Here is a 26,973-nt window from a genome sequence, read left to right as displayed (position 1 = left end):
TAGAGATGACACCTGCTGTTCCTTCTGCTGTTCTTCCTTGCCCACACCACATGAAACATTCCTGGAGAGGGGCAGTGAGTGGGGTTCTTCTGTGCTCCTCTCAGCTCCCCAGCTTCTATCTATAGGAGGGACACATTGTCTAGTAAGAACTTGTTTACTGTTCCTCTCCCCTCTCAGGACTGTGAACTCTCCAAGGTCACTGCCCCTGCAGTCGGGAGAAGCTAGCTTTGTGGTTCGAAATAGGCCCTCAGTGTGGGCTCGTTGCATGAGGATGGATGAAACGGATGAATAATAATGATCATAATAATGAAAGTTACTGTTCAGAAAGGACTTTTTTCTGAGTCTGGCTCGGTGTATTCGAAATCTCATTTAATGCTAATAGAACCCTGTGACAGAAATCCATTTATCCCCATTGCACAGATGAATAGGCAGAGGATTTGAGAGGTAAGGAGTGGATCTTCCAACTAGTAAGTTAAAATCCAAATTAGCCTTTTTCCAAAGCCCGAGTCCCCCACAATTACCGCACATACAAAGTCGCCCACTGGCTGACTAGCGGGGCTGGCGCATCGGGGGAAGGCTGGATCACCAATCTCAGTCCTGGTGATCCTCGCTGTGGCCGCAAACAGCCGGGTGTACCGGCCACGCGTGCGCAGTGCAGTGGCGGCGCCCCCTGTAGGCAGCGAGTAGGAGGCAGCGGCGGCGAAGGGCACTTAGTGCGCCTGGGTGCTGCCCGTGGAGGTGGTGGTGGTGGTGGTGGTGGTGGTGGTCTGCAGGGGCAATGGCGCAACCCGGGAAGCTGCTCAAGGAGCAGAAATACGACCGGCAGCTGAGGTGAGCCGGGCCTCACCGAGTTGGGCGGGCGGGCTAGCGGACAACCTCCGCGTCCGGGCCGGGCCTGAGCGAGCGGGCAGCGCGATCGGGCCTCCCTCAGGCCTCCCGCCCGGCCGGGCCGTGCGTGGCTCGGGAGCCGGCACTCGGGACTCCAGCCTGGAGCCGGGGGTACTCCTCTCCTCCGTGGGGCGCACCCTCCCTACACGTTGTGTGCAGTTCGAGGTGCGCGGTCGTAGCGTCAGCCGTTTCACCAGGGCGGCTGCGGGCCTCACCTCGCTGCTCCCAGGCGCCTAGTTTTGCTGAATGAGGGGATCACAATTTCCCTATCCCGGCGGCCGAGAGTGGCACCGAGTGTTAGGTATTGTTCCAAACCAGCATTGTTCAATAGAAATATAATGCTAGTCTCATGTGAGCCACATATGTCATTATACATTTTCTAGTAGTCACATTAAGAAGAAAAAAAGTGATGAAATTAGTTTTTAATAATAGTTTATTTAGCCCAGTATGTCCAAAATATTGCCATTTCAACACGTCAATCTACTGTCTTCGACATCAGGCATTTTACACTTACAGCGCATCTCAATTCAGACAAACTTCATTTCTAGTATTTAGTAGCCACATGTGACTGATGGCATCTCAATTCAGACAAACTTCATTTCTAGTATTTAGTAGCCACATGTGACCGTAATGGACACTGCAGGTCTAAGCCATCAGGCAGGTCTTTGGCTGTTTCCTCTACCCTGCTTTTTTTCTTTACACTCCCCATTCCTTATTTATCAAGCATCTTCTATTTGTTGAAGCTGCGAAAGTAACACAACTCTTGGCTCCCCTTCTTTTTGGAGCCTCCAAGCTAGAAATTAAAGTATGCCCTTCAGGACTGGAGCTCCCATTTGCACATACAATCTAGTGCTGTGTTAGAGGCTTTAGGCACTCAGTTTCCCCATCTATAAATTCTCTGCTTTATAGATGGGGAAACTGAGTCTTGAAAGATTTACATAACTTGCCCAGTTTCTCATGTTTTTGAGCCAGGATGTAAACTCTGGCCCTTTGGTCCTTTTTAGAGGTGGTACTCAGTCACGTACTCTGCTCCCAAGCTTCTGGGGAAAGAAGCAAGGTGGCAGAGCCCTTATAACTTGTAAATTCTTGGAGTTCCTTATGTTTTGAATGCAGGTACATGACAGCTGAGGAGATATTTTAGGTTACTAAGTAACTAACAAGAGTTTGCTGAGTCCAGTCCATTTAAGGACTGAACTTTATCTTTCATAGTAAGATCTGGTTATTGATTTTGAAGTGTCAGAGGGAAGCAGTTAGAAGTGAAGTTGTGCAGCCAGCCCCCAGTCATTCAGGCTCTTCCTGCCTTAGGCCAACGAGTAGAGAGGTTTGATTCTAGTTTGGGCCGTTTCTTGAAACGTGTTACCTAGAGACGCACTAGTATTCTCCTAGGCTCACTCTCCAACTACCCAAGTATCCATCAACCAAATATGTTAAGTGTCTTCTGTGTACCCTACTTTCATAGGAAAAACAGATGTTTCCAGTCCTTCTGGTTCTTCTAGGTTTTTCCTCCATTCATTTGACAGCTCTTCAGTGATCACTCAACTCTGGGCAAGGCATAGGGCTCCAGTGGTGTATATATGGAGTGGTCTCTGCAGTTATGGAACTTAGAGTGGAATAGAAAGATGGATGTTCAGCAGATAAAAGCCAAGTGAGGCAACTACAGATGTGATACACTCCGGAGAACATAGCAGCTATGCAATAAGGGAATCCACTTTAGGTCAGGTGACAGAGAAGGCACATTAAAGTCTATCCGTCCTCCAGGCAATGGCATTTTTCTCATCTGGGCTGTCTACTTCCTATGCTGACAAGAAAAGAAATTAGTTAATAGGCTTTCTGAGTGAAGTTAACCAGGTTGGCCCAGATGCCATGATACATGGATGGTCATGTACCTTGCCCTATTAATGATATGCTGCTGTTAATCAGGTTATAACATATATTTCTAATCCTTATTATATCTTCATATTTGTTAATGCATTTATTAATCATGCTATTCAAGTGTTCATTGTGTATTGTATTTTAAAGTACTCCTGTAGAAGTCAGTGTGAGGCTTTTCAAATGATAATAAATCAATTTTCTGGGTAAAGCTTTTCTCACTCTTACAGATGTCACAGTGATAAGTCCTATGTCAAGGTCTTAAATATGCTGGATCCATGTAACTTAAGGAGAAAAGAAATAGAAAATAGAATTGGTTTTAAATCTAAGGCACTTCTTTAATGTTAATGAGTATATATAAAGACTTTCTGTTCTGTAAGTTAACTGGCTTGAAAAGAATAATGGACAGGGAGCTCGAAGACCATGTTTCTAGTGCTGATTTGACGCCCCCCCCCCAATTTGTCTTAGTCTTATGTTATGTAATCTCCCCCACCACTGTTCTTGTCTTATATGTTTTCCATGGTTATCACATTAGTTAGTCTGTGCAAGAACACTTTAAAAATCATGAAATAAGAAATATTATTTTTGTGAAAGTTTTAAAAATGCTGAATTTGTTTCTTGTTTTGTAGGTTATGGGGTGATCATGGGCAAGAGGCGTTAGAATCTGCTCATGTTTGCCTAATAAATGCAACAGCCACAGGAACTGAAATTCTTAAAAACTTGGTATTACCAGGTAATGTCGTTTTGTGGTTGTAAACTTATTTTTTAAGGTTTTGAATTAGAAATATATATTCTTGACTGGCTGTTTTGTCTCCCAGGTATTGGTTCATTTACAATTATTGATGGAAATCAAGTCAGCGGAGAAGATGCTGGAAATAAGTATGTTCTATTCTTTTCATATAGATGCATGTTAGGGCAGGTAGTGTACTGTCACGGGAGAATGAGGCCTCAAGTTCACCTCTTTAATCAGGCGTTAGAATCTCAAATGGAAATAATCCCTATGTTTAGGATTATGGCGAGGATGAAGGGAGTTAATATATGTCAAGTGTCTGGCAAATAGGCCATTAATAAAAGGTACCCATCATTACTGTCTTTATTAATAAATAAAGTACCCATCATTACTATCATTATTAATGCAATGGATAGTCATTATTCCTTCATTTGTGAAATCTGGACACTTCCTAAGTCCTTGCATTGATTCCTAGTTGTTAGTAATAATTGTATTTTTGAACTATAAGAATAGTAAAACTACTTTTTGTTGTTGTTGTGTCTTCTAAGCTTAGCCTAGATATTTATCTCTCTCTACACTACACTGTCTCCATAAAAATATTGTTTTAAAGATGGCCTGTATGCCATTCTTTAAAGATGATCATATTTAGACTTTCAGAGCATTCTCAAATTTGGATTTCAAGCTTGCCTTTTTAGGGATTTGGAGTCTGAGATCTCTCATTTTGTCAGTATATAGTAGCAATGAATAAATACAAGGAAAACAGCATTTGGTTCATATTGAGCAGTGATATGTTTTCTTTGGGTGATAGTGTATCCACAACACAGCCCTTTTATTGATAACTATAAAGAAAAAGTCCTATTTTCTTTGCGTACTTGGTTGGTTAAAGCAGAATGTAATAGGAATAAGATTTCTTTTTCTTATGGAGCCACTGAGCTTGTGCTACAAAATGGCACCCTGACTGATCAGCAACCTCAGATATGTGTCTTGAGACATGACAGGAGTGTGTGTGGGAAGAAGCCTGAATAGATCTGTTAATAGTTACCTGCAAAAGCAAACAGTTCAATACAGCATTTCCCAAGTGTCTGTGAAACATTGGTTCTAGGGAATGTTAATAGCTGCTAAATGGCAAAGGGATTACATGGTCATATGAAGTTAAACATTTCTTCAATATAAGACTTGAATTTCATGTATTATATATTATGAATTTCCAATAGGGAAATATAACATATGGTGTTTCCTAAACTTTTTAAAGCCAGAGAGCCCTTTTTTTCTCAAAACATCTTATGAAATTCATACTTTGTGGTTCACACTTCTAGAAACATTTATTTATTAGCTTGTCTTTGATTGTAACTTTCATCCAGTTTTCTTCCTTTAGGAAGGATATTACAATCTATAATCAAAATATAGTTCGTTTTATACTATGAATGAAATATATCTGGTATTACAAATAACCTTTCCTTTATATACTCAAAGAAGCCCTTAATTTTTTTTTATTCTGTCTGTTTTAGTTTTTTCCTCCAAAGAAGCAGTATTGGCAAGGTAAACAATCAGTTTGTTATAGAGTATAGTTGAGTTTGAGCATCTTATGATGCCACTATATTTTGATTTCTTGAAAAGCTTTGACTTTAAACAAGCTTATTATTTATCAGAGAAAAAACTTAAATTAATTCATGTTTTCTGATCTTGTAAGTCTTTGTATACCTGATAGTTTAAGAATGTAGAAGTAATGTCTGTGCTTTTATGCTGTACCCTATATTAAAGCTAAATCTTGAGTGATGTTAATGTTCAGAGAAAGCAGTATTTTAGTTATCGGAGTTTTAACTCTGAGTTATCCAGAAGATCTTATATTTTTGTATTTCATATTAAAAATCTTACAAAGCCATTTCAATCAGCTTAGTACAATGTTCTGAGTGGAAAGGACCATTCTTTAATGATTGACCTGTCTAGTACAGGATTGCATATGTGAGAGATTAGAATAAGTCTGAACTTGATCCAGAATATCCCTGCTTGCTACCCAGGGTTTTCTGGTCATTTGCCTAATCAGAAAAGTAGGATGCAAATACTGTAGCCACTTTTAAGAACTCTGAATAATGATGGTTTAGTTCTGTTTTAAGTAATATTTTGTTTGAGTCTCAGTTTAAACCCCATGAAAAGCAGAGAGTCGTCATATCTATGTGTGAAATTTGGGTAGTTTTATAGTGTGTTTGCTTGATCTATAAATTGAGGGGTTCTGTTATAACCAAATTTTTTCTAATTCAAGTCAAATGCTTTGTTTTTAAAAAGAACCGAGCTCAAGCTGCCATGGAATTCTTACAAGAATTAAATAACGATGTCTCTGGGAGTTTTGTGGAAGAGGTATATATGTATATACATTATTATTTCTGTGCAGAAGTTTTATTTTTTAATAGTTGAAAGCTCTAGGAATTTAGAATTTGAATCTTTGTATATTACATTTAGTTGAGAGTTGAATTACTTTAACATTGAAGTCTAGCATGTTGCCTTTTTTGTTCTAAATAGCTTAACTGTTTCTTCCATGTTTAATATGATTGTGAAATTGTTGGATTTTTTCCCCCCTGTCCTATTTAGAGTCCAGAAAACCTTCTAGACAATGATCCTTCATTTTTCTGTAGGTTTACCATTGTAGTTGCAACTCAGCTTCCTGAAAGGTAAGTCTTTATATTAATTTGTTGTTATTTGGATCTCTTATTAGATTTGCATACTTTTGTTTTCTCTGCAGAGTATGGCTTTTAAAATTCTTAAGCTCTACAGAAACCTTTAATTGGAAGCAATTGTAAAACTCTAGCGTTGAGAAGATAGGAAAGAGAAAAATATTGAGGTGTGAAACTTAAAAAATAATATTTAGAGCAGTTAAATTGAACATTGCTTATTTTTAGTTAAAAAAAATTGGAATTATAGGGAGCATTCAGGGTGTATGCAAGGATGTGTACATTTTATAAATGTTTTCTTCTTTTGTATGGAAATGTTTAAGAAGTGTCTTTCGGTAACATTCTCCTTTATACAAAAGTCAAGGCTTTTATATCCTTTTAGTCCAAAAGATATGTTATCTTTGAAAACTACAGTCTTCTGGAATTGCTTGCCTTTCAGCATATCCTCAACCTGCTTATAATGTAACAGATATATCTTTGCATTAATTTAGTAATAAAGTTGCTTTATTTTAAAGCATTTTCATGTTTGACATATATCCATTTGCTTGTGCCTTCCTTTACAGTACATTACTACGTTTAGCAGATGTCCTCTGGAATTCCCAAATCCCTCTTTTGATCTGTAGGACATATGGACTAGTTGGTTATATGAGGATCATTATAAAAGAACATCCAGGTACAATTCTTGCGTATATGGGGGTTGCTTTTGGCCGCTTTAGCTATGATTTTAGAAACTTGACAATTTAGAAAGTCAATTTTACATTACAAAGCAAATTCTTAGCAGCACAACTCTGGTTATAGGTTCAAAATGTCAATCGAATTGGTAAGTTTTAATCTAGTATTTCCTTTACTTAGCATTATGGGAGGATACAAAGCAGGAGATAGAACAAATACAACTTCTTCATCTTATTAGGGGACCCAGCAGCTGTGCAAGTACCTAGCTTTTTTTGCCTCTCAACCCACATAAGGCATGTATGGCTGCCACAGGTGGGAGCCAAGGTATGTGGATCACACTGACACATAGAGATCACACTACCTTTTTCTTACCAATCTTTTATTCCATTTTCATACAGGCCTTTGGCTCCCCCAGTTCAGGTACAATTCTATACAACAAGCAAAACATTTACCTAACTACTGTTCTAAGGAAACAGTGTTATAGGAGACCAAAGTCATTCATAGGCAGATTTGCATCAGCTCAAGGCTGTTATTAGCACTTTACTTAGAAAATTTTAATCTTAGATCGTCACAACATTTTCATCCAGTACTCATACATTGCTTGGAGCCAGGTAGTTTGCTAGTGCAATGATAGCCATTGATAGCAGCACTGAATGGTAGTATCTGCTTGGGCAGTTAGGGAGTGGTTTGTGAAGATAAACTTCTGGCAGATTGTGCTGGGCCATTTAAGAATTATAAGTGGGAAAGCGACAGGGTAAAATTTTTATTTTAAGTGGATCACTCTGAAGCTGAGTGGAGAATGAGTGGATTTGAAGGGACAAAGACTAGAGGCAATGGTTGCTGTTAGGAGATTTCCAGTGGTCTAGGTGAGAGAGAAAGAGCGAGCTCCTGACTGAGGGCAGATGTTGACAGGGAAGATGGAGTAGAGGATAATAAAAGTTAACATTGTTAGCTGTGTGCCTGTCTTTTTGTGGATTATTTCATTTAATCTTTCTAAAATATTTATAAGGTAGATACTATTTTATCTGCGTTTTACAGATGAGGATTCTGAGGCACAGAGAGATTAAATTATTTGCGTAAGGTCACACAGCTAGCAAGTAACAGAACTTAGCTTAAACATTCACTGAGATTACATACTTTTCTATATTCTTCTATGTGGAGAGTTGTGTATGAAGTGACATTAGGATGTGGGGAGTGACTGATGTTGGGCCAGGAAATAAGAAGTCAGGGATGACCATCAGGTTTCTAGGGTAGAGGTCTAGGTAGGTGGTGGGTGATGCTGTTTGTCGAAGATGACAGGTGGAAGGGTAGATTGTTAGGTGCTATCTGAACACATTTTCTCAATTTTGATCTTTTCCAATTATAATAACAAGAAAATTCTGCTCTAAAAAGAATCTTGTTTTACCTTTATTAAAACTTATGGTTTGTGCATTTAGTAAAATATGAATGTAAATTTACATCAGTGAACAAAAACAAAACCTGTAGATGCTATGCCCATTTAAAAATTATGGATTTTCCAAGTTCCTGTAATGTAATATATTGCCAGCTGTATTACTAAAGAAGTAAATTTCTCTTGTGGGATTGTTTCACAGTCATAGAATCTCATCCAGATAATGCATTAGAGGATCTACGACTGGATAAGCCATTTCCTGAACTGAGAGACCATTTCCAGTCTTATGATTTGGATCATATGGACAAAAAGGTTGGTTGTATGTGTGACCTTCAATTTATAGATAGGCTTAAGACAGTTCTTTTAACTTAGGGTTTTTGAATTACACCAATATGAGAAAATACTTTAATCCTGTCAAAATACTTTATTCCAGATTATGTAGTAACACTATATTGTACCTAATTTGTTTTAAATAAATATATTTTTCTGCAGAATTTAAAAGCTTTTTTATTGAAGAAAAGTACATTAACCGAATGTATCTGCATAATCAACACCCAGTTAAAGAAAATGATCCTTTCCCAAACAAATAGATTTGCTTTTTAAAATAGTTTGAATTTGGGGTGGATGTTGAAAATTGATTCCTCTTGAAACTTATTTTTAGTGTTAGAGAATTACCAAGGCAACTGCATATTTTGGTACGGAAATGATATTTGTAACAAACCATATAATTTAAGGAGTATTTGTATTTTTTCCCGACTACGTATTAATTAAAATGTAGGTATTTGGTTCAACGGAAAGCACAGAGGAGATCCTCTTCTTACAGTCTAGGATTGGTATCTGAAATCAAGAGATTTGGGCTTTATTTTTGGGTGGCAGTCCTTATGACTATTTTCTTGATGGTAAAATGGGAACAATCATAGTATATACCCACCACATTAGGGTCAAATTGGACACTCCAAAAAAATTTGTAAAGCAGTTTTTATTAACCCAATTCATTTTCTTCCATTCATTATTCCACATATATGGGGGTGATCATACGTATTATTGAATTTCTTGAAAGTAATGTAGTGTAGTGAGGAATAAATTTCTTGAAAGTAATGTGGTGTAGTGAGGAATAAATTAACTAATAGAATATTTTCTTTTATTCTTAAATTTTAGGACCATAGTCACACTCCATGGATTGTGATCGTAGCTAAATATTTAGCACACTGGTATAGTGAAGTATGTCCTTTTTTAAAAGAAGAAATTCCGTATGTAACTGTATTTTCAATTTATTATAAAGGATTTGATTGGAGGGGGTGGGAGATGAATTGTTTTTCCTTGTATGGCTTACGGCAGGTGGGTGCTTTTTAGTTTAAATCTAGCAGTTCCTCTTTTGATACTGATATTTTTATTAACAAAATTAAATTTGAATAAATATTATGCTGAAACTAGCAGTGGGGAATGAATGTAGTGAAATGGCCCACAGTTTCTCTTTTTAATCAAGTCAGCCTCTGATTTCACTGAGGTATATATTTGCTGATGAAATCTGTGTAGATGGGAGAATGGGGGAAACTTTGGACTCTTAATTTCCATATTTTAAGTTTTTATAACTAGATTTTAAAATTTTTTAACCAATTTAGACAAATGGACGAATACCTAAGACGTATAAAGAAAAAGAAGAGTTCAGAGATTTGATTAGACAAGGTAATATTATGGGATGTGATTAAATGTTGTATAAAGTTTGAAAAGCAAATTGCTTGAAGCTAATCTATATTGGATTTCTGTGGACACCTTGTCAGATAATGCCATCATGAGCTTTTATTTTATTTTTCCTCAGGGAAGGTTAAAGAGTCACTTTGTATAGTTTTAAGAAGGACTAATGATAAGTCATATTTCTTCTTGAGGTTCAGTATCTGATCCTCCCTTCAGAATCTGACAGGGTTATTTCTATAATGTTGCGAGGTGGGGAGAGAGAGAAGATAACCAATTTCTGTTTTAATAGGAATTCTAAAGAATGAAAATGGGGCTCCAGAAGATGAAGAGAATTTTGAAGAAGCTATTAAAAATGTGAACACAGCACTAAATACAACTCAGGTATTAAAGGAGTTGCTGAGGGAGTCATATAAGATAGGTGTTTTCTGAAGTCCTCCTGGTGAAATAGTTGACTTTAAATTTAAGTTAATATTTTCTAAATTGTATAGTTGGTTAGAAATTAATATCTATAATACAGATTGACTCTTGTTTTAATAAGAGTCGGTATTGTCCTTGGTAAAATGGACATCGATGCTTCAGTGATACAGTGATTTATGCAAGTTATTTGAAGTGATGATTTGTGAATAATAATAGTTTGGGGGTAGGGATTATATACTGAAGGTCATGTTTTGTTGGTCCAAAATAATGTTGCCTGAAAAGTTAAATCTTAACCCTGCATTTGCTTTTGACAGTAATTATTTGGACATAAGGAAGATGTTCTTAAATGACATTATATACCTTAAAAATTAATTGGAAGATAGTTTAGATGCCTTTTTGTTGTTTTGTTGTTGAAACCTGTGAGGTCTTTGGGGAACTTTAGAATAATATAACTGGTAGATTTTCTTATAATTTAAATCAGCAAAAAATACTGTCTTTCAAGTTAGGAAAGCACTTAAGCTGTCATTACATTGTTTTTGGAGGTAATTAAGTAGTGTTGCTAAATGATTAAAAGTGAGTACTTTGGAATCAGTTTTTTGGGGGTGATGAAAATTTTCTATGTCATAATTGGCGTGATGGTTAAAAGTACATATATAGTTATCAGAATGCATTGAATTGTACATTTAAGATTTCACTGAATGTAAAATTTCACTGAGTGCAAAATTCCTTTCACTGAATGTAAAATTTACACCAATTAAAAAACCAAGGTTCTCATAACTGGGGGACAATGAACTAAGCCAACAGATAAATGCAACAGGTGCTATGAGCAAAATTAGAATAGGACAAAGAGGTAGATAGAGCATGATGGTGAGGAGGGGTTTTGGGATTGAGAGGAGGTCAAGGAGACTCTCAAAGAGGTGTGTTTAAGCAGAAGCTTGAGTGAAGTGACATGCAGAGATTGGTGGAAGAGCTTTTCAGGCTGAGGAAGCACATGTGTAAAGGACCGGAAGTGTGATAAAGCTTGGCATTTGTTCAAAGATCAGTAAGAATGCCAGTGTAATTGGAGTTAAGTGAAAGAGGGGGAAACTGGTGGGAGGGATTTGAATTTGGAGAGGCAGAAAGGGCCACATCATAGTAGCCTTTCAGGCCATTGAAGTTTTTTGAGCAGGGGAGTGGAGTGACTTAATTTATGTCTAAAAAATCATTCTGGCTCTTGCAAGAAGAGACTAGGGAACTGGGAGTGAAAACAGAGAGACCAGTTAAGTTACCAGTGAGAAATTTTTTTTCCACACAACAGTAGAATCAAAGCCTATAATTTCTGAAGTTTTTATTACTGTATAATGATCTTGCTAGCCTTCAAAGCCCTTAATTTAACTATGTAGTTTTTGTCAGAGTGATTCTTTCAGCAGTCACTAATTAGAGTATTAGGGTTTCAAATTTTGACAAGATGGAAAAATATGGACTATAAATCTAGCTTGGTATTAATGTCTGTGATTTTTGCTATATTTTCAAATGTAAATATATAAAAAGGTTTACTTTGGCTTCTTTACTTCATTTATGATGGAAAAGAACAGGTCAATGCTAACAACAGTGGGAAGAAGGGCACTTTTTTCCATTTCCTCTTTCCTCATCAAATCTCCATCTAATATGATTCTAAATAAAAGTCTAAGCAAATCAGAAGTCTGTATTTGATTACAATTTGAGAATTCAAAAACTTGTTTAGAGAAATAACAGTGAAAATAAAGGTGGGCAAATTCTTAGTATAAGTAAATGTTTCATATTCCTTTGTTAGATCCCAAGGAGTATTGAAGATATTTTTAATGACGATCGCTGCACAAATATCACCAAACAGGTAACAACAACAAAAGGTAAAAATAGTGCTGCCTTAAGCTTTAGTTCAAATTCAAGTGCCACTTTATATTGATTTCTTTTTTATTCTTTTAGACTCCATCATTTTGGATTTTAGCTCGTGCCTTAAAGGAATTTGTGGCCAAAGAGGGTCAAGGAAATTTACCTGTCCGAGGCACAATTCCTGATATGATTGCAGATTCAGGCAAATACATAAAACTGCAAAATGTGTAAGTCACTGTTTTCAAACTGTGAAACAAAAATTGATTTGTTTATATTAGAGATGAACATATTTTACTAGTCTATCAGAAATGAAAGTCTGTTATAATCTAATTGCTTGAAAATAAGCTAAATAACTTAGGGGGCAGATTTTTTAAAAATTGAATTTATATATTAGTATAATTTTAGATTCACAGCAAAATTGACTGGAAAGTAGAGAAAGTATGTGGCCCTTTCTGCCTCTCCAAATTCATATACCTGCTATGGCACAGATTTTTTTTCTTAACATATTTCATGATGAAACCTAACGTTTGAGCACTAAACTCTGCTATGAACTATTCTATGTATTAACTAGTATTCACAACAACCCTATGAGAGAGAAACTATTATTATCCTAATTTTACAGACGAGGAAACCGAGGCATAGAAAAGGTAATTTATTTAATGTCAGACAACTGGTAAATAGCAGAACCAGGATTTGAACCCATGGAACCCATCTCCATACTCTTAATTATGGCCCTATATGTTTTTTATCTGTAACTTAAAACTTTGAAGTCTTTAGTTTGGATGACTTTATTATTAATGTTTTATAATTTAAAGAGTTCGTGACTATAGATAAGATACCTGTGATCTAGGTATCACTAGCCTGAACGCTGATAGACTGTCCTATGGATGTTTCTCAGTGGATATTACCCTTGTATAATTGGGCATGGTTCTGATGAATCCAGAGCTGATGGCTTGATTTCTTCATGTCACACAGAGAAGATCTCTGTTTAAACAGATTGCACTCTTCAGTTTAGTCATTGTCTAATTTTTGTTGTGCTAGCCTAAAAATTCAACTACTTAAAACTTGGGAAAAGTCAGTTGAGGATAGGAAGAAGTATGACCTCATATTGGAGGTAGTTAGCTTAACACTGATCATCTTTAGTGGGCGAAGATGTAAATAAATAGACTTAAAAGTTTTATGTGAATTTGTAGATGGGCAGTTTTGAAGTATTTAACTTTCCTTGAACTTGACTTCAAGGAGATAATAAATCATATTCTTCAGTAACATTTTGTCAGGTCCTCTGTCAGAGAAGTGTGGATCATGGATGCCTTTAGGAAGGCTGTTTTTAAGTTGGTTGCTGTTAATTATAGAGGGACCCCAGGTATTAATGGATTCCAAGAGTCTATCACCAACACTGAGAAGATCCCCAGTTACTAACAGGTGCTGCTGGTAGCATTTCCATGGCATTTTCTCATTTCGTATTTTGCCAGACCAGTAATTTTTTCATGAAAAGGAAAGACATTTTTTGTTTGCTTTGGAATATTTAAAATTTAATGATTTTAAAATTTAATATTAGCTTTTTGTTTTTCTTTTCCAGTTACCGTGAAAAAGCAAAGAAAGATGCTGCTGCTGTGGGTAATCATGTTGCAAAATTGCTGCAGTCTATAGGCCAGGTGAGCTGCTGGGCACACTGCACCTTTGGTGGACAGTATAGCTCCATGTAGGCCTTATCGCACAACTCCAGCCAGAAAAGGTTTTGAGATGGAGGGCATGGTACTGGCTCTGTGCTGCTTTAAAGGGATCTCTCACTTGCCTGCCTAATGAGGAAGACTGTTATAAGGAAACAAGATGTTTTTCCAGTGCTCTCTCAGCACTTGGAGAAAGGCTCCCTATCTCACAGTGATCGGCTTTGTGCTGTACCTTCTGTTAATCTTCTCTTTGATACTGGAGCAAAATCTGCATTTATCTCTTTACAGGCACCAGAGTCCATTTCAGAGAAAGAATTAAAATTACTCTGTAAGTCCCCTTGAATTAATTTCCTTATTTTGCTTGACAAAAATGTGCCACAGGGAAAGTTCCCAGGAATTTTAACTGGTTGAAATTTAATATTTTCCATGGTCTCATTGGTATAGATAAATATAATTATTGGGCAAGATTGGGTCAGAGGTAGAGCATATCTATCTATGGCAATACTAAAAAGACATGAAGATCAATTAATTGAAAGTTGTCATTAATACAGAATTATTTTCAGCTTACTAATTTTAAATAATTTGGGAAAGTTTTATCTGAAGGCTTTGAGTGTGAAGTCCTGAGTTACATGTACATTGACAGTATTGGTTTAATTACTCATTTTGATCTGTGTTAAGTGACTATAATGGAGTTAAGAATTTTGCCATCTAGTTTCAGAGTGGCTAGGCTCCTGGCATCTTTTCGATAATTCTTTAGTAGGCCTGAAGCATTTTTTATTTAAGAGTTAATTTAAGAGAATAATAAAATCTGTTTTACATGCTATCTGAAGATTTTTCACTGTAGCTACTGTCTCTAGTTTCTGCAAAAGTGTGTATTTTGCATGCTCTTCAGCCTTAAAATATATTTATCCAAGTTCTCCATTTCATGACTGCCACAACATTTGTTTAGGCTTAGTTTTAACGTTTTCTTCCATTATTAATCTTATACCTTGTTTCTACATTAGTGTTTGTTCTACTAGATTATATGATACCAGATTAAAAGCTGGATGTTGGGTATTTGAGGGTTTATTATTCTGTTCTACTTTGGGGTATGTTTGAAAATTTCTGTAATACATAGTTTTTTTTAAAGCCTTACCTATACCAAGAGCACGATATGTATAATACTCTACTTTGACTTCTTATTCATAATAATGATAAAAACTACTGTTCATTGAGCCCTATTAGGCATTGTGCTAGGTATGCACTTTACACAGTTGCACATTTAATCCACAAAACAACTGTGAAAGGTAAACAATATTATCCCCATTTTGTAAATGGGGAAATCTGAAGCTCAGAGAGGTGCCATCACCTCAGTGCTGAACTGGTTGTAGCACCAAGGACATGAATTTATGTTCTAGTCCCTTCTCAGCTAACCATTAAAGCCAAATAAAAGACACATTTCTATATCTGTGAAGAGTATACACACAATTTCCTGTTCTAAAAGTCACCTGTGATTTGGAATATTCATGTGTCTCAACGATTTTCCTCTATGATGTCTTCCCTTTATTCAGGCAGCAATTCTGCATTTCTTCGAGTGGTAAGATGTCGATCCTTAGCTGAAGAATATGGCTTGGATACAATTAACAAGGATGAAATTAGTAAGTATAATAATTTTTTGATGGTAGTTTATTTTAATTTTAAAGTTATAAATATTTTGTTTATAATAGTATAGAGTACATAATGATGATATAAAGGATAATGGAAATAGCTTTACTCTAAATTTTATTCTATAAACCTAAGTAGTCATATTTCAAAATATAAAACTTAGTATATACATAAGTCATATTTAGGTAGGTTACTGAGCAAGTTGTATGTTACATAGATAAGCTAAAGTCAGCATGTTACGACTTTAGTAGAGATTATATGGCTATAGCTAATAGTCCATAAGACAACTGAGTTTTATCTTAATGTATATCCTTTTATTTTACTATTATTTACCATTTTGTGACAAAACATATTTTATTTTGTCACAAAATATTAAAATTTTGTGACAAGATTGCCTGGTGTCTTGAAACTTGATATATAGTAAATAAAGTCCTTTGTTGCTTTTACGTCATGAATTACCCAAATTATACTGAATTTTTTTTTCCTTTCAGCTTCCAGCATGGACAGTCCAGATAATGAGATAGTATTATACTTAATGTTAAGGGCTGTGGATAGATTTCATAAACAACATGGTAGATATCCTGGTAAGAATAGCAATTGAATTATCAAATATAATGAAATCTTGAATAAACACTTGAATTAAACCTTAAAGTGTTCTCGGGTATTTACAATTGGTCTTTGAATTTTACATTATAAACAATTTACACCTAGTTCATCTCAATGTGAAACTACCATTTGTTTTGTAAGTGTAACTATTTGCAAATAGTGTTTGATTCTAAACTATTACAGAGGAATATTTGTCGAATGCATGTAAGAAAAAACATTTTTTTCCTGTCAGTTTTCATAGTTTACTTCTAAGACTCACACTGAGTTTAATTTAGTGGAAATGAAAAGCCACAAGAAGTATGCTAGTGACTTCTGAACTCAGAACTTTGAAGATGTAAAGATTTTTTTGCTCAGATGCTAATTTTTGTTGCCTGTAAATGTAGTAGTAATTGGGGAATTGGCATAATCTCATAGATCTTCAGTTGCCCATAATATTTTTATTAAGATGATACTTTTGATTGTGCAGGATTATTACATAGCAGTACATTTTAGGTGTATCATAAAAACCTGTTGTCCCAACTGGTGTTGTGTGCCCATTGAGTTAATAGTCTTAATGAGCAAGCTTACCAGAAGAAAGAAAACACATTCAACATGAATTGCTTTATTCGTATTATTTGATTAGAATGTATTTTTGGTTATCACATAACAAACCATCTCCAAACTTAGTAGTTTAAAATAATAAATTTTTATCTGATGATTTTGTGGATTGGCTGGGCTCAGTTAGGCAGATCTCAGTGGGGAGAGGGGATCTCACAGAGTTGCATGATGTTTGGGACTGTAGTCATTCTGAAAGCGTGACTGAATTAGACATCCAAGAAGGTATTTTCACTCAGGTGTCTGGCACTTTAGTCAGGATAGCTGGAACTGCTGAGGGCTGATCAGGCATCTTTTGCTGCATGGCTAGCTGGGCCTTCCTTTTAGCATGGCTGTCTTAGGATAGTCTTCTTACATGGTGGCTGGCTTCCCCACAGTAGCATTCCAAAAGACCCAGGTGGAAGGTACAGGCTCTTTATGACTTAGTCTTGGAAATCACACAGCGTCACTTATATTGTGTCCTATTGGCTTCATAGGGCCAGCATAGGTGAAGAGTGGAAGAGGACTACATGAGGACACAAAGGGATGTTTATTGGGGAGCCATCTTGGGAGACTAGCTACCACATACAGCAACAGTGTCCAACCTTTTTGACATCAGGGACTGGTGCTCCTATGAGAATCTAATGCCCGATGATCTAAGTGGAGCCAAGGTGGTGATGCTAGTGCTGGGGAGCAGATGCAAATATAGATGAAGCTTTGCCCGCTCCCCCACTGCTTATCCCCTGATGTGCGACCCAGTTTCTAACAGGCCACGAAAGGGTACCAGTCTGCAGCTCGGGGATTAGGGACCCCTGACATACAGCACAGGCTTTGAACCTAGGTTCATATCCAAGCTCTATCACTTACTGTCTCTTGACCTTGGATGAGTCACTATTTCCCTCCAAGTCTCAGCTCTCTCATTTATGGAATGGCAATAATAGTATCTACCATGTGAGACTGTTAGGATTAAATATGTGATGTAATAAAAACATTTAACATACTGCCTAGCACCTTGTAAGTAATAAAGAGTAGATATTACTATTATGAGGAAGAGTGGTGGTTTAAACTTGAGTAGTTAAAAAATAGGTTTTTTTTTTATAGTGCCTGAATATTAAGGCGATTATATTTTTCCTTCCAGTAGTAGTAGTAATAATAGCTTACCTTTGAAGACATTATGGTTTAATCGTTAAGAACTGCCTGGACTCTTATCCCAGTTTTGCTATTTATGAGCTAAATAACTCAGGCAAATAACTTAATATGTGCCCCAGTTTTCTCATCTGTAAAATGGGGATAATAGTACCTACCTCATGGGGTGGTTGTAAGGATTAAATGAGTTAAATAATATCTATGGTGCTTAGAACAGTATCCAGCTCAATTAATGCTCAATAAATTTTACCTGTTATTATAGCTTTATGTCCTCAGTTTTATTTACTCTCTTGGAAAAATGGATAATAAACACCATTTTTATAAAGGGTATAAATAGGACATTACTTTCTCATTCATTCATTTCTTCTATCACATAAATATTGAGCACTATATGACAGATACTCTTCAGGATACTGGGTATGGAGCAGTGAACAAAGCAGACTTGTCAAACTTGAATTTTAATAGGTTTTGATGGTTCGATTATTACAGGTTTGTGTTATTTGCAAATATTGGTCTCATACTTTCCGTTATTTTTGTTCTTTAGTTTCACGTCTTACTGTTTTGACTAGAACATCTGAAACCAGATTAAATAAAGGAGGTAGCCATTCATTTTGAATCACATATTTATTTTAATGGAAATTAATTTACATATATGTTTTTAGGGGTATCTAACTATCAAGTTGAAGAAGATATAGGAAAGTTGAAGTCTTGTCTCACTGGCTTCCTTCAGGAATATGGACTATCTGTAATGGTGAAAGATGATTATGTCCATGAATTGTGAGTATTTTTTTAGGGCATATAAGAGATAATACCTTACCTGTCATAAGCTAGTCTAAATTCTTGTCTCCATCCTTTCCTGTAGTTGCCGATACGGAGCTGCTGAGCCACACACCATTGCTGCATTCTTAGGGGGTGAGTTCAGAAGATGAAAAGACTCATCTTTTGTTACATAGTACAGTTATGAAGTTTTATTTTCTTAGCTATTTTAACTAGAGAGGTTATATATTAAGTGGCGTAACACCATTAGATTCCCTCACTTCTTTAAATTTTTTGTTTAAATATTATCTTCCCTATGAGGCCATCCCTGACTCCCTGATTTAAAACTGAGTCCCTCCTCTTGCACTCATATCCTCCTTCCTTGCTTTTTCTCCTTAGCACTTAAGAGTCATTTGACATACTATACATTTTACTTATTTGTAAATGATCTCTCTTTCGCTACTAAAAAGTAAGATCGGGTGGGGGGCGGTGGGGGGCAAGGATTTTTGTCTTTTGTACCCTACCTTATCCCTGATACCCAGAAGTGCCTGGTACTTAGTAGCCTTACATTTTATTGAATCAATGAATGTATGTGAAAGGCGAAGCTTCAGATTGTAAAAGATGAAGAATTTTTTTCTTGGTAATTTTTGTTTTTTTCCTATTGTTTTGAGTAGTTACAGCAGTCTGGCAGTATTTAATATAGATTCTTTCCAAATTACAAATGTACTTAGAAAAAAATATTCCTTTAATCCCTTTTTATAAAAGTAAAGCAAGCACAAAGTATAATTCAAATGCAACGAAAGGGTGTACTTTGAGAATCTTCTCTGCCCATATGTATCCTTTAAAATACAATCAACCATATTACTGTTTTGACTTTTTAAATTTATCTTGCTAATCTTTTTAAACCACTATAATTAAAAATAATTCATTCTTTTAAACTGGCCTAATAACCCAATGTGTGAATTTATAAAACAAAACTTTTATTTCCTTTTAATAGCATAGTTATAAAAAATTGTAGTCTTTTATTTTGATATATTCAGTAGACTATGTTCTGGATTGCTTTTAAAAACCTTTGCTTTTGGAAAAAGTAAAGGTTTTCTTTATAAAATTGAATATTTTTGTATAACTCTTGAAATTTACTTTTTTCAAAGATTTGCTTTTCCTCTTTTTCCTTGCAGGAGCTGCTGCTCAAGAGGTTATCAAAATAATCACCAAACAATTTGTAATTTTTAATAATACTTACATTTATAGTGGCATGTCACAAACTTCAGCAACTTTTCAGTTGTAAAATAAGCACCCTAGACAGTGTGTTAATAATCGAAACTAATGACCTTCAGGTTGTGCTCTAATCTGTAAAATTCTGTTAAGGAATATCTGTTAAAATGTTTGCTCAATAAACGTTTTTTTCATTTGTAATAATGCTGCCTTGTTGTTTGGGGTTGGGGCGAAGGAAGCAGTCATTTTCCCCAAGAATAAAAGCTATCCATTTGTAATTGAATTTGTTATTTTCGGCATTGTTTCAAACTTACTTATCATAGAAATCTCTTGTTTCATTAGAAATAGCTTAAAATACTTTTTTCTTATCGTCTTTAATAGTGAATTTAATCCATATGCAGATTTTAGCTATGTTCATTTTAGGGTCATCATTATTTGTTAAAACTAATAGAATTGTAAAAGCAAATATTTCAGATGTATTAGTTTTGTCAGAAAACAAGGGCAGAATGCAGCGCATAGGAAAGGTGGAGAGAGGAATGAATGACGGCCCTGCTCGGGACTCTTGATGGTTTCCCCCACCAAGCCTGCACACACATGCACACACGGGACTCTCAAGGCCATGGCCCCAGAGCCCGTCTCATTGACCACGGAGCCCACCCAACTGACACCTTGGGGCGGACGCCCCTGTGAGCAAAGGGAAGCCCTCAAAAACCGAGATGGTGAGATGAGACGATCTCCCCCTAAAGTTATGACTTTCCATCAGTTCAAAACGCGTTTCTACTAGCTTATTAACCTCTGCCCTTGGGGGACTCTGCGTGAAGGCGGGGCGATGCGGCCGGAAGTCCCGCCCCCACGGAAGGGAGCCTGGCCCCCTCGGTGGGAAACGGGCTCTGGCGTCGAGGTAGGCTGGCTGCGAGGGGGAAAGGGCGGGAGATCGGTCCGCAGTAGCTTGAGGGTAAATGCCACGGTCTCCGCTCCCTGCGTGTCCGTGTCCGTGTCCGTGCCTTCCCCCAACCTCATTTTTCCCCGGAGCCGGTCCGTTGCCTCCTGTGGAAGGTGGGCTGCGACCCGCGGCCCTAATTGGCCCTCACAGCGGCTAGGACGCGGAACGTCCTGCTGTTTCCTTAACCAGCCCACGTGAGGGAATGGGTTGAGCTGGCGAGAAGGGGCTCTTCTGAGGAGGCATCAGACCCCGGCTGCAGTCCTCACAGCGGCTGGTGGGACAAAGAGAATTGGCACGTACCATTTAGTCAGGCGTCTAGAGCCTGGTAGTTTTCGACTCAATTGAACTTCAGAATCCGCGGGCGCCTCCCCAGGTGATTCTGATGTAGGGAAGAGGTGGGAACCACGGGTGAGGTCGTTCCCCAGTTCGGGGGTGGGCCGCATGTTCTGCAGCACCTGATGTGGCGGGCATAGCAACTGGGCTGATTTTCGGGCTCACCGGCTGCAGGTGAATTGCCAGTGGTGGGGCCTTTAACCAACGCCCGGATCCCTCGCAGGAGTTGGAGAACCTGGTCTAAGGAGAGCCGGAGGGACCACCCATGCTCTTCCAAAGGAGTTCTTCCAGCTCTTTAGGTGAGCCAGACCTCGGAGTTCATGAGCACAAATTCAGGAAACCGGGTGGGCTTAGCCTTCCCTCCTTATAAAGGTCAGGACCGGTTACCTGTGCAAACTGGGATGAGCTGAGGAGAATTTACGCAAAAAGGCTGCTTCAGTCTATGACTCTGGGAGTGTTAATGCTGTAGAGTGAACTGCCTCCTGGTACCCTCAGCTTGTTTTCAAGACCTCATTGATTTATTTCTCAACCTACTTAAACTATTGTAACAAAAAAAAAAAAATTGTATTATATGTACTTGCATATTGGCCCTTTCTCCCTTGCCTCACCTAATTCAGAGGGAATTTTCAGCTATGTATGTCCAAGCTGAGTATCCACTGTCAACAACTTAATAATAGCATTTAGTAGAGGGATTGTCAGCCCTTACACAGAAAGATGTCATTTATCTTTGTGATATATTGGGGTGATATCTAGATTTAAAAAAGTTTTTTCTGTCAACATTTTCTGACCCAGGTAAAAGTACTGTTCAGCTAGATTTTTGTTTTTGCTTAAATTTGAATTTAAGTTAGTACTATTATTGGTAATAGAGATAGAGCGAAACCTGTAAGTGGGATAGTTTCTTCCTGTTATCTGGAAAAATCCCCCCCCCTTTTGTCTGTGAGAATACAGTAAATAATTTTGAAATTTTGTTCATTGCAATTTGCATCTATTCACTAAATTACTGAAAACACTTAATCTGCTTACTGGGCAGATGTTTTTGTTCTTGGGACTAGGCTATATTTTATAATTTTAAATATAATTTTAAAATTATCAATCCCTTGAAAATTGTAACTTGTCCTTTGCTGTGGATGTTTAAGCACTTAGCTAGTGAATAGATGATTTGTATTAATGCAGATACTTGGTGCTTGGTTTGGTACTTAGCAAACTTTACTAATTTTACTGTGCAAAGTAATCATTTATTAGAAAATAGTATAAGAAAGACAAAGGAATAAGGTAGTATATGTTGTCAGTTTTAATTTCAAGACATTTGGATTTAAAAATTATATTAAAAGTAGAATAGATTAGTTAAAACGAAATAGTCTTTAAACTTCCTCACAAAGCATAACCTTCCACAAATCATACAGTAGTCCATTTTTTTAAGTCTTTTTAAATTTAGTCTTCTTTTTCTAAATCTTAACTCATTTGCTCAAATGAAATGCATATTTACATATGGCAGACAGTATAATACTAGAGGGCAAGAGTATAAGGCCTGACCTCAGATTTTCTTGCTCCCCATTCCAGCTCTGACATTTAGCTTGAACTGGGCAAATTCCAGCTCTGACACTTAGTTTGAACTGGGCAAATTATTTACTCTCTCCTCATCTATCTTCATTCTTATAGCTTCCTTGTAGGGTTGTTGTAATGTCTAAAAAGATATTTATAAGGTTTATAGAATAGCACTTGGCCTACAGTAGGACTTGTGGAACATTGGAAAATTTTATTATAAAAATTGTGAAAAATAGAAAACAGTGGAATAAAACACCATAGAACCACTAGTAAAGACAAGTGTTATTGTGTTGCTGTTTTCCATCTAGTTTTATTTTGTTTGCCTTTACATAATTAGAATCATGCTATAGATAAAATTTTGTCTTGCTCTTTTTGATTAACATTGTAATAAGCATTTTTCCTTGCTTTTAAACATTTCAAGTAAACTATCCTGTAGATATCCTATAATGTACCTAACCATTTCTTTTTGAATGGAATATTTAAGTTAAAAATGGCAAAACTAGTATATATTTGTATATTACTTTAACAGATTCTCATATTTATTATTTAAAAATTTGGGGGGGGATTTTATTTTGAGAGTGAGAATGAAAAATAGACAGGATAATTTGGTATCTCCCTTTAACCATGTAGTGTTGGAGTACATAAGAATTTTAGAGTTCTGTTAGTCCTGGTTTACTGCCCTAAGAAGTTAATTGGACTCTAATACATTTTCTAAAGAATCAGTTTAACATTTTAAAGCACATAAGAGGCCATATTGGGGTTGCCAGTTATTTAAAAAATTCTTTTAACAAATGATATATAAACAAAGATGTAAACTTAATAGCGGAATACTATGTTGAAAAAACCATGGGTTGTTAGAAAAATGTATAGTATTAAGCTTAGCTTGTGAAGAGAAATGCAATTCTAAAGACTGTGTGTGTGCAAGTGTGTGTGCGTGTGTGCGTGTTAAGCTTTTGATTCATGGCGGGTGCCCAGTCTGAAAGGATGGGATAAAAATTTACAGGAAAGAAAATAAGAAAGTAGAACCAGAAGAGGTAGATTCAGTTAACCAACTATTTGTGTGTTTATTGAATAAAATGTGTTGAATGCCTGTGTACTTAAGAATGCCAGATGCATTTTTGTATGTTTTCAGATTTAATTCTTGCACCAGCTCTATGAAGTAAGAATTTCTTGTTTTACAGATGAGGAAACTGACCCTCAGAGTACTGAAGCACACCCTATATCATACATCTAATAAGTTGTAGATTCAGTCTCTAATCTTCCGGCTTTAGGAAAACTCTTTTTTCCTACTCCTTTGCATTTATAATTCTGGAATTCTCAAACATCGATTTAAAATGAGAAAATACCTTTATCTTATAGATGAACTATAAGGAAAAAGAATACAGATGAGCATGGAAAGTGAGGACACAAAGAAAATACAAGGTGAGAAATTCCTGGATCATATCTGGAATTAGTTTTATGATATATTTGGGGACAAACTGCAAATTATTTGACAGGATCCAGGAAATGAATAATTCAGCAATTTACATAAATATTTATTGTGAACCTACTCTGTGCCTGTCACACTGACTTCAGGAAACTGACATTCTAATGGGAAAAGTCATATTGGTAATTAGAATACCATATGATAGCTGATTTAATGGAGGTATATACAAGAAGAGTTGGTAACCGGAGAGAACTACCCTAAAATTATGCCTGGAAGTACAGATTTCAGAGTTATCCTCAGAGAGATGGAAGTTAAAGTCAATGGGTATGGAGGAGATTAACCGGAGAGGAAATATTAAAAGAAAAGAATGAAGAATAGTGTTCTCCTTAACCCATACCATTACATAAGGATTTGGCTGAAGAAGAGGGCCCTCAAAAAAAGACTGAGAAAAACATTTCAGAAAGGTCACTGGAGAGTCAAACATGTAATGTGATATTTTGGAAATCAGCCTTAGTATTACTGACCCTTCTGGGTCGGGGGCCCAAACCAAGGTCCTTCTTCCTAGTGCCATTGGCACCAGTTGAAAGAGAATGAGTTTGCTAAAACAGAGCAGAAACTTTATTCTTTGATCAAGGAATGAAGAAGGGTGAGTTCATGCTTTAAGGGCACCTTCTCCCCAACTGGGAAGGAGCCCTCTGTATTTATAGGCTGTGGCATGGACTGATTAAATTCCTTTTTAGGGATGTGTAGTTACTCTTTTGTTGAACCCAGCCCTTTGGTGCATGGTTTTTTTGCACATGATGCCCCATCACCATCTTGGTTTTTAGACTTGGCACCTTGGTCCTCCTCATTTTGGGGTCAGGATTCCTTTTCAATTTCTGTAAGCAAGCACAGCTCCTGACATAGTTTAGGTATTGAGAAACATTAGCCTCTTTTAGATGATAGCCCTGATGACATTAGGAAAATGCTTTCTGAAGATCACTTGAAAGCAATCAGTGTCAAATGTCCATAGTTTTTGTAGAATTGATATTTATTCTTCCTTAAATATTTGGAAGAACTTATAAATTAAGCCATCTGAACTTGGAATTTTCTTTATAGGAAGGTTTTTAACTGTGTTTTCAATTTCTTTCATAGAAATAGGACTACTTAGGTTCTCTCTTCTTGGGTGAGTTTTGGTAATTTGTGTCTTTCAAACAATTTGTCCATTTCACCAAAGTCATTGAATCAATAAGTATGAAGTTGTACATAACCATTATTATCTTTGGAATATCTGTAGAATCTATGATGATACCTCTCTCTCATTTTGATATTGGTAATTTGTGTCTTCGCTCCTTTATTCCTGATCAGTTTGTCTAGAGGTTTATCAGTTTTATTGATCTTCTCAAGGAACCAGCTCTATTGTTTTTCGTTTTCTATCTCATTGATTTCAGCTTTGATCTTTATAATTTTCTTCCTTCTAATTACTTTGGGTTTAATTTACTTTTTCCTAGTTTCTTAAGGTGGAAGCTGAAGTCATTAATTTGAGAGTCTTTTTTAAATAATATAGGCATTTGGTGTTAATAAATTTCTTCCAAAATACTGCTTTAGTAGCATCCCACAAATTCTAAGATGTAATATTTTAATTTTCATTCAAATTTCTTAAGCAAATATAGCTCCTGACATAGTTTAGGTATTTGGGTATTGAGAAGCCATTTCTAAATGGCAGATATTTAAACCAGTATAGCTTTATGTAAGGAGAATAATATTTGGATTTTTTATTCCTATATTTCATAAAAAGGTCAAATCAAATGATTTCAAGAAGTTCAAGTTCTTTTATTTAAGGACCATATTTCTTTAATATGTCTTTATTAGATTATAAAATTAATGCATATGTACTATTTAAAAAGCAAATATTACAAAGATATGCATTTAGATAGTGAATTTAAATGGTTACTTTTTGAAGGGAAATGTTTAGTTTAAAATAAAAAAATTTTTGTTCTTTAGAAATGAAGACTGACCTGAACTTATTATTGGAGTGTCTGAAATATCAAATGGACAACCCTTTTTCACAAAAGGAAGCTCTAGTCACTATTCATTCAGTTTGTCAACAAAACAGTAAGATGTGATAATGAATTCTTATCTGCGATTCTAGTTCTTTAGTATTCTGATATATGAAATATGCATAGTTCTTTCTCTTCCACTCAATTCCTCTACATGTTATATTTCTATGTTCATGTCATTTATTTTAGCCTTAAAAGAATAATCATAATAAATATCATTTCTATTTTGTTTTGTCTGCACACCCTACAGGTAATGCAGGTGTTTATTTTCGAGAAATTGGTGGTTTGATGTTTGTACAAAATCTTGCAAAGTCAAGTGAACATAGCATGGTAAAAGAAGCAGCCTTATATATATTAGGAACTGTTGCTGAACAAAATGGTAAAATGTAAAAACTTTATTATCCTTCAAATATTGTGTTACACTTCAACAAACTACTAAAAAATAATTTTAGAATTAAATTCCTTTTTTATGTGTCTGGATAGTTTTATCCAGATATTTTATTCATTTAAATTAATGCATGCCAAAGATTATGTTGAACTTATTAACTAATGAAGGAAACAGTAAAATGTTACAGCTGTTTCCGAGGTGATGGCAAAAAACAATATAGGCATTTAGGAATGCTGAAATAGTTTTATAAATAGGGAGGTAACTGCTCAGTATCTGCAGGGTAATAATTAATTACATTCTGCTTTCCAAAATGTTTTGCATTTCTATGGATAAGAATAACTTGCATTATTATCAGTTTTCTACAATTTACAGAGTTGTAAAATAGTGCAAAGTCATTGAAAGGGCCCTGATAGTCTAGAAGAGTATCCTAGATAGAACAGTCAATAATCACTTCCCTCCATTTCAAAATCTTTCACAATTCTTCTTCTCATTAGTTGGAAACACTTTTTTT

The 26,973-nt window shown here is 36.1% G+C and overlaps 1 protein-coding gene across 2 annotated transcripts; it reads left to right on the top strand.

Moving 5' to 3' along the window:
• The first annotated feature begins 737 nt into the window (after positions 1–737).
• Positions 738–26,033, top strand: NAE1 (NEDD8 activating enzyme E1 subunit 1). Of its 2 annotated transcripts, XR_005658650.1 has the most exons (21): positions 742–831; positions 3,387–3,490; positions 3,576–3,636; positions 4,996–5,026; positions 5,771–5,842; positions 6,074–6,153; positions 6,717–6,826; positions 8,418–8,527; positions 9,374–9,901; positions 10,200–10,291; positions 12,120–12,179; positions 12,272–12,405; positions 13,758–13,833; positions 14,137–14,176; positions 15,399–15,485; positions 15,984–16,076; positions 18,480–18,594; positions 18,680–18,729; positions 19,752–21,363; positions 23,969–24,031; positions 26,019–26,033. XR_005658650.1 is itself a non-coding variant. In XM_039888891.1 (20 exons), the coding sequence occupies exons 1-20, from the start codon at positions 779–781 to the stop codon at positions 19,859–19,861; spliced, it is 1,605 nt and encodes a 534-aa protein (XP_039744825.1). In that variant the 5' UTR covers positions 738–778; the 3' UTR covers positions 19,862–19,992. The 2 variants fall into 2 exon arrangements, 1 of the variants encoding a protein (XP_039744825.1); XM_039888891.1 differs by lacking the exons at positions 23,969–24,031; positions 26,019–26,033 and having other exon boundaries at positions 738–831; positions 9,374–9,436; positions 9,838–9,901; positions 19,752–19,992.
• Positions 26,034–26,973: the final 940 nt, after the last annotated feature.

This window comes from Pteropus medius, unplaced genomic scaffold, assembly GCF_902729225.1.
Source record: "Pteropus medius unplaced genomic scaffold, Ma_sr-lr_union100, whole genome shotgun sequence".
NCBI classification, from domain to species: domain Eukaryota; kingdom Metazoa; phylum Chordata; class Mammalia; order Chiroptera; family Pteropodidae; genus Pteropus; species Pteropus medius.
The sequence above is the reverse complement of the archived record's forward strand: the minus strand, read 5'-3'. Positions and strand labels throughout refer to the sequence as shown.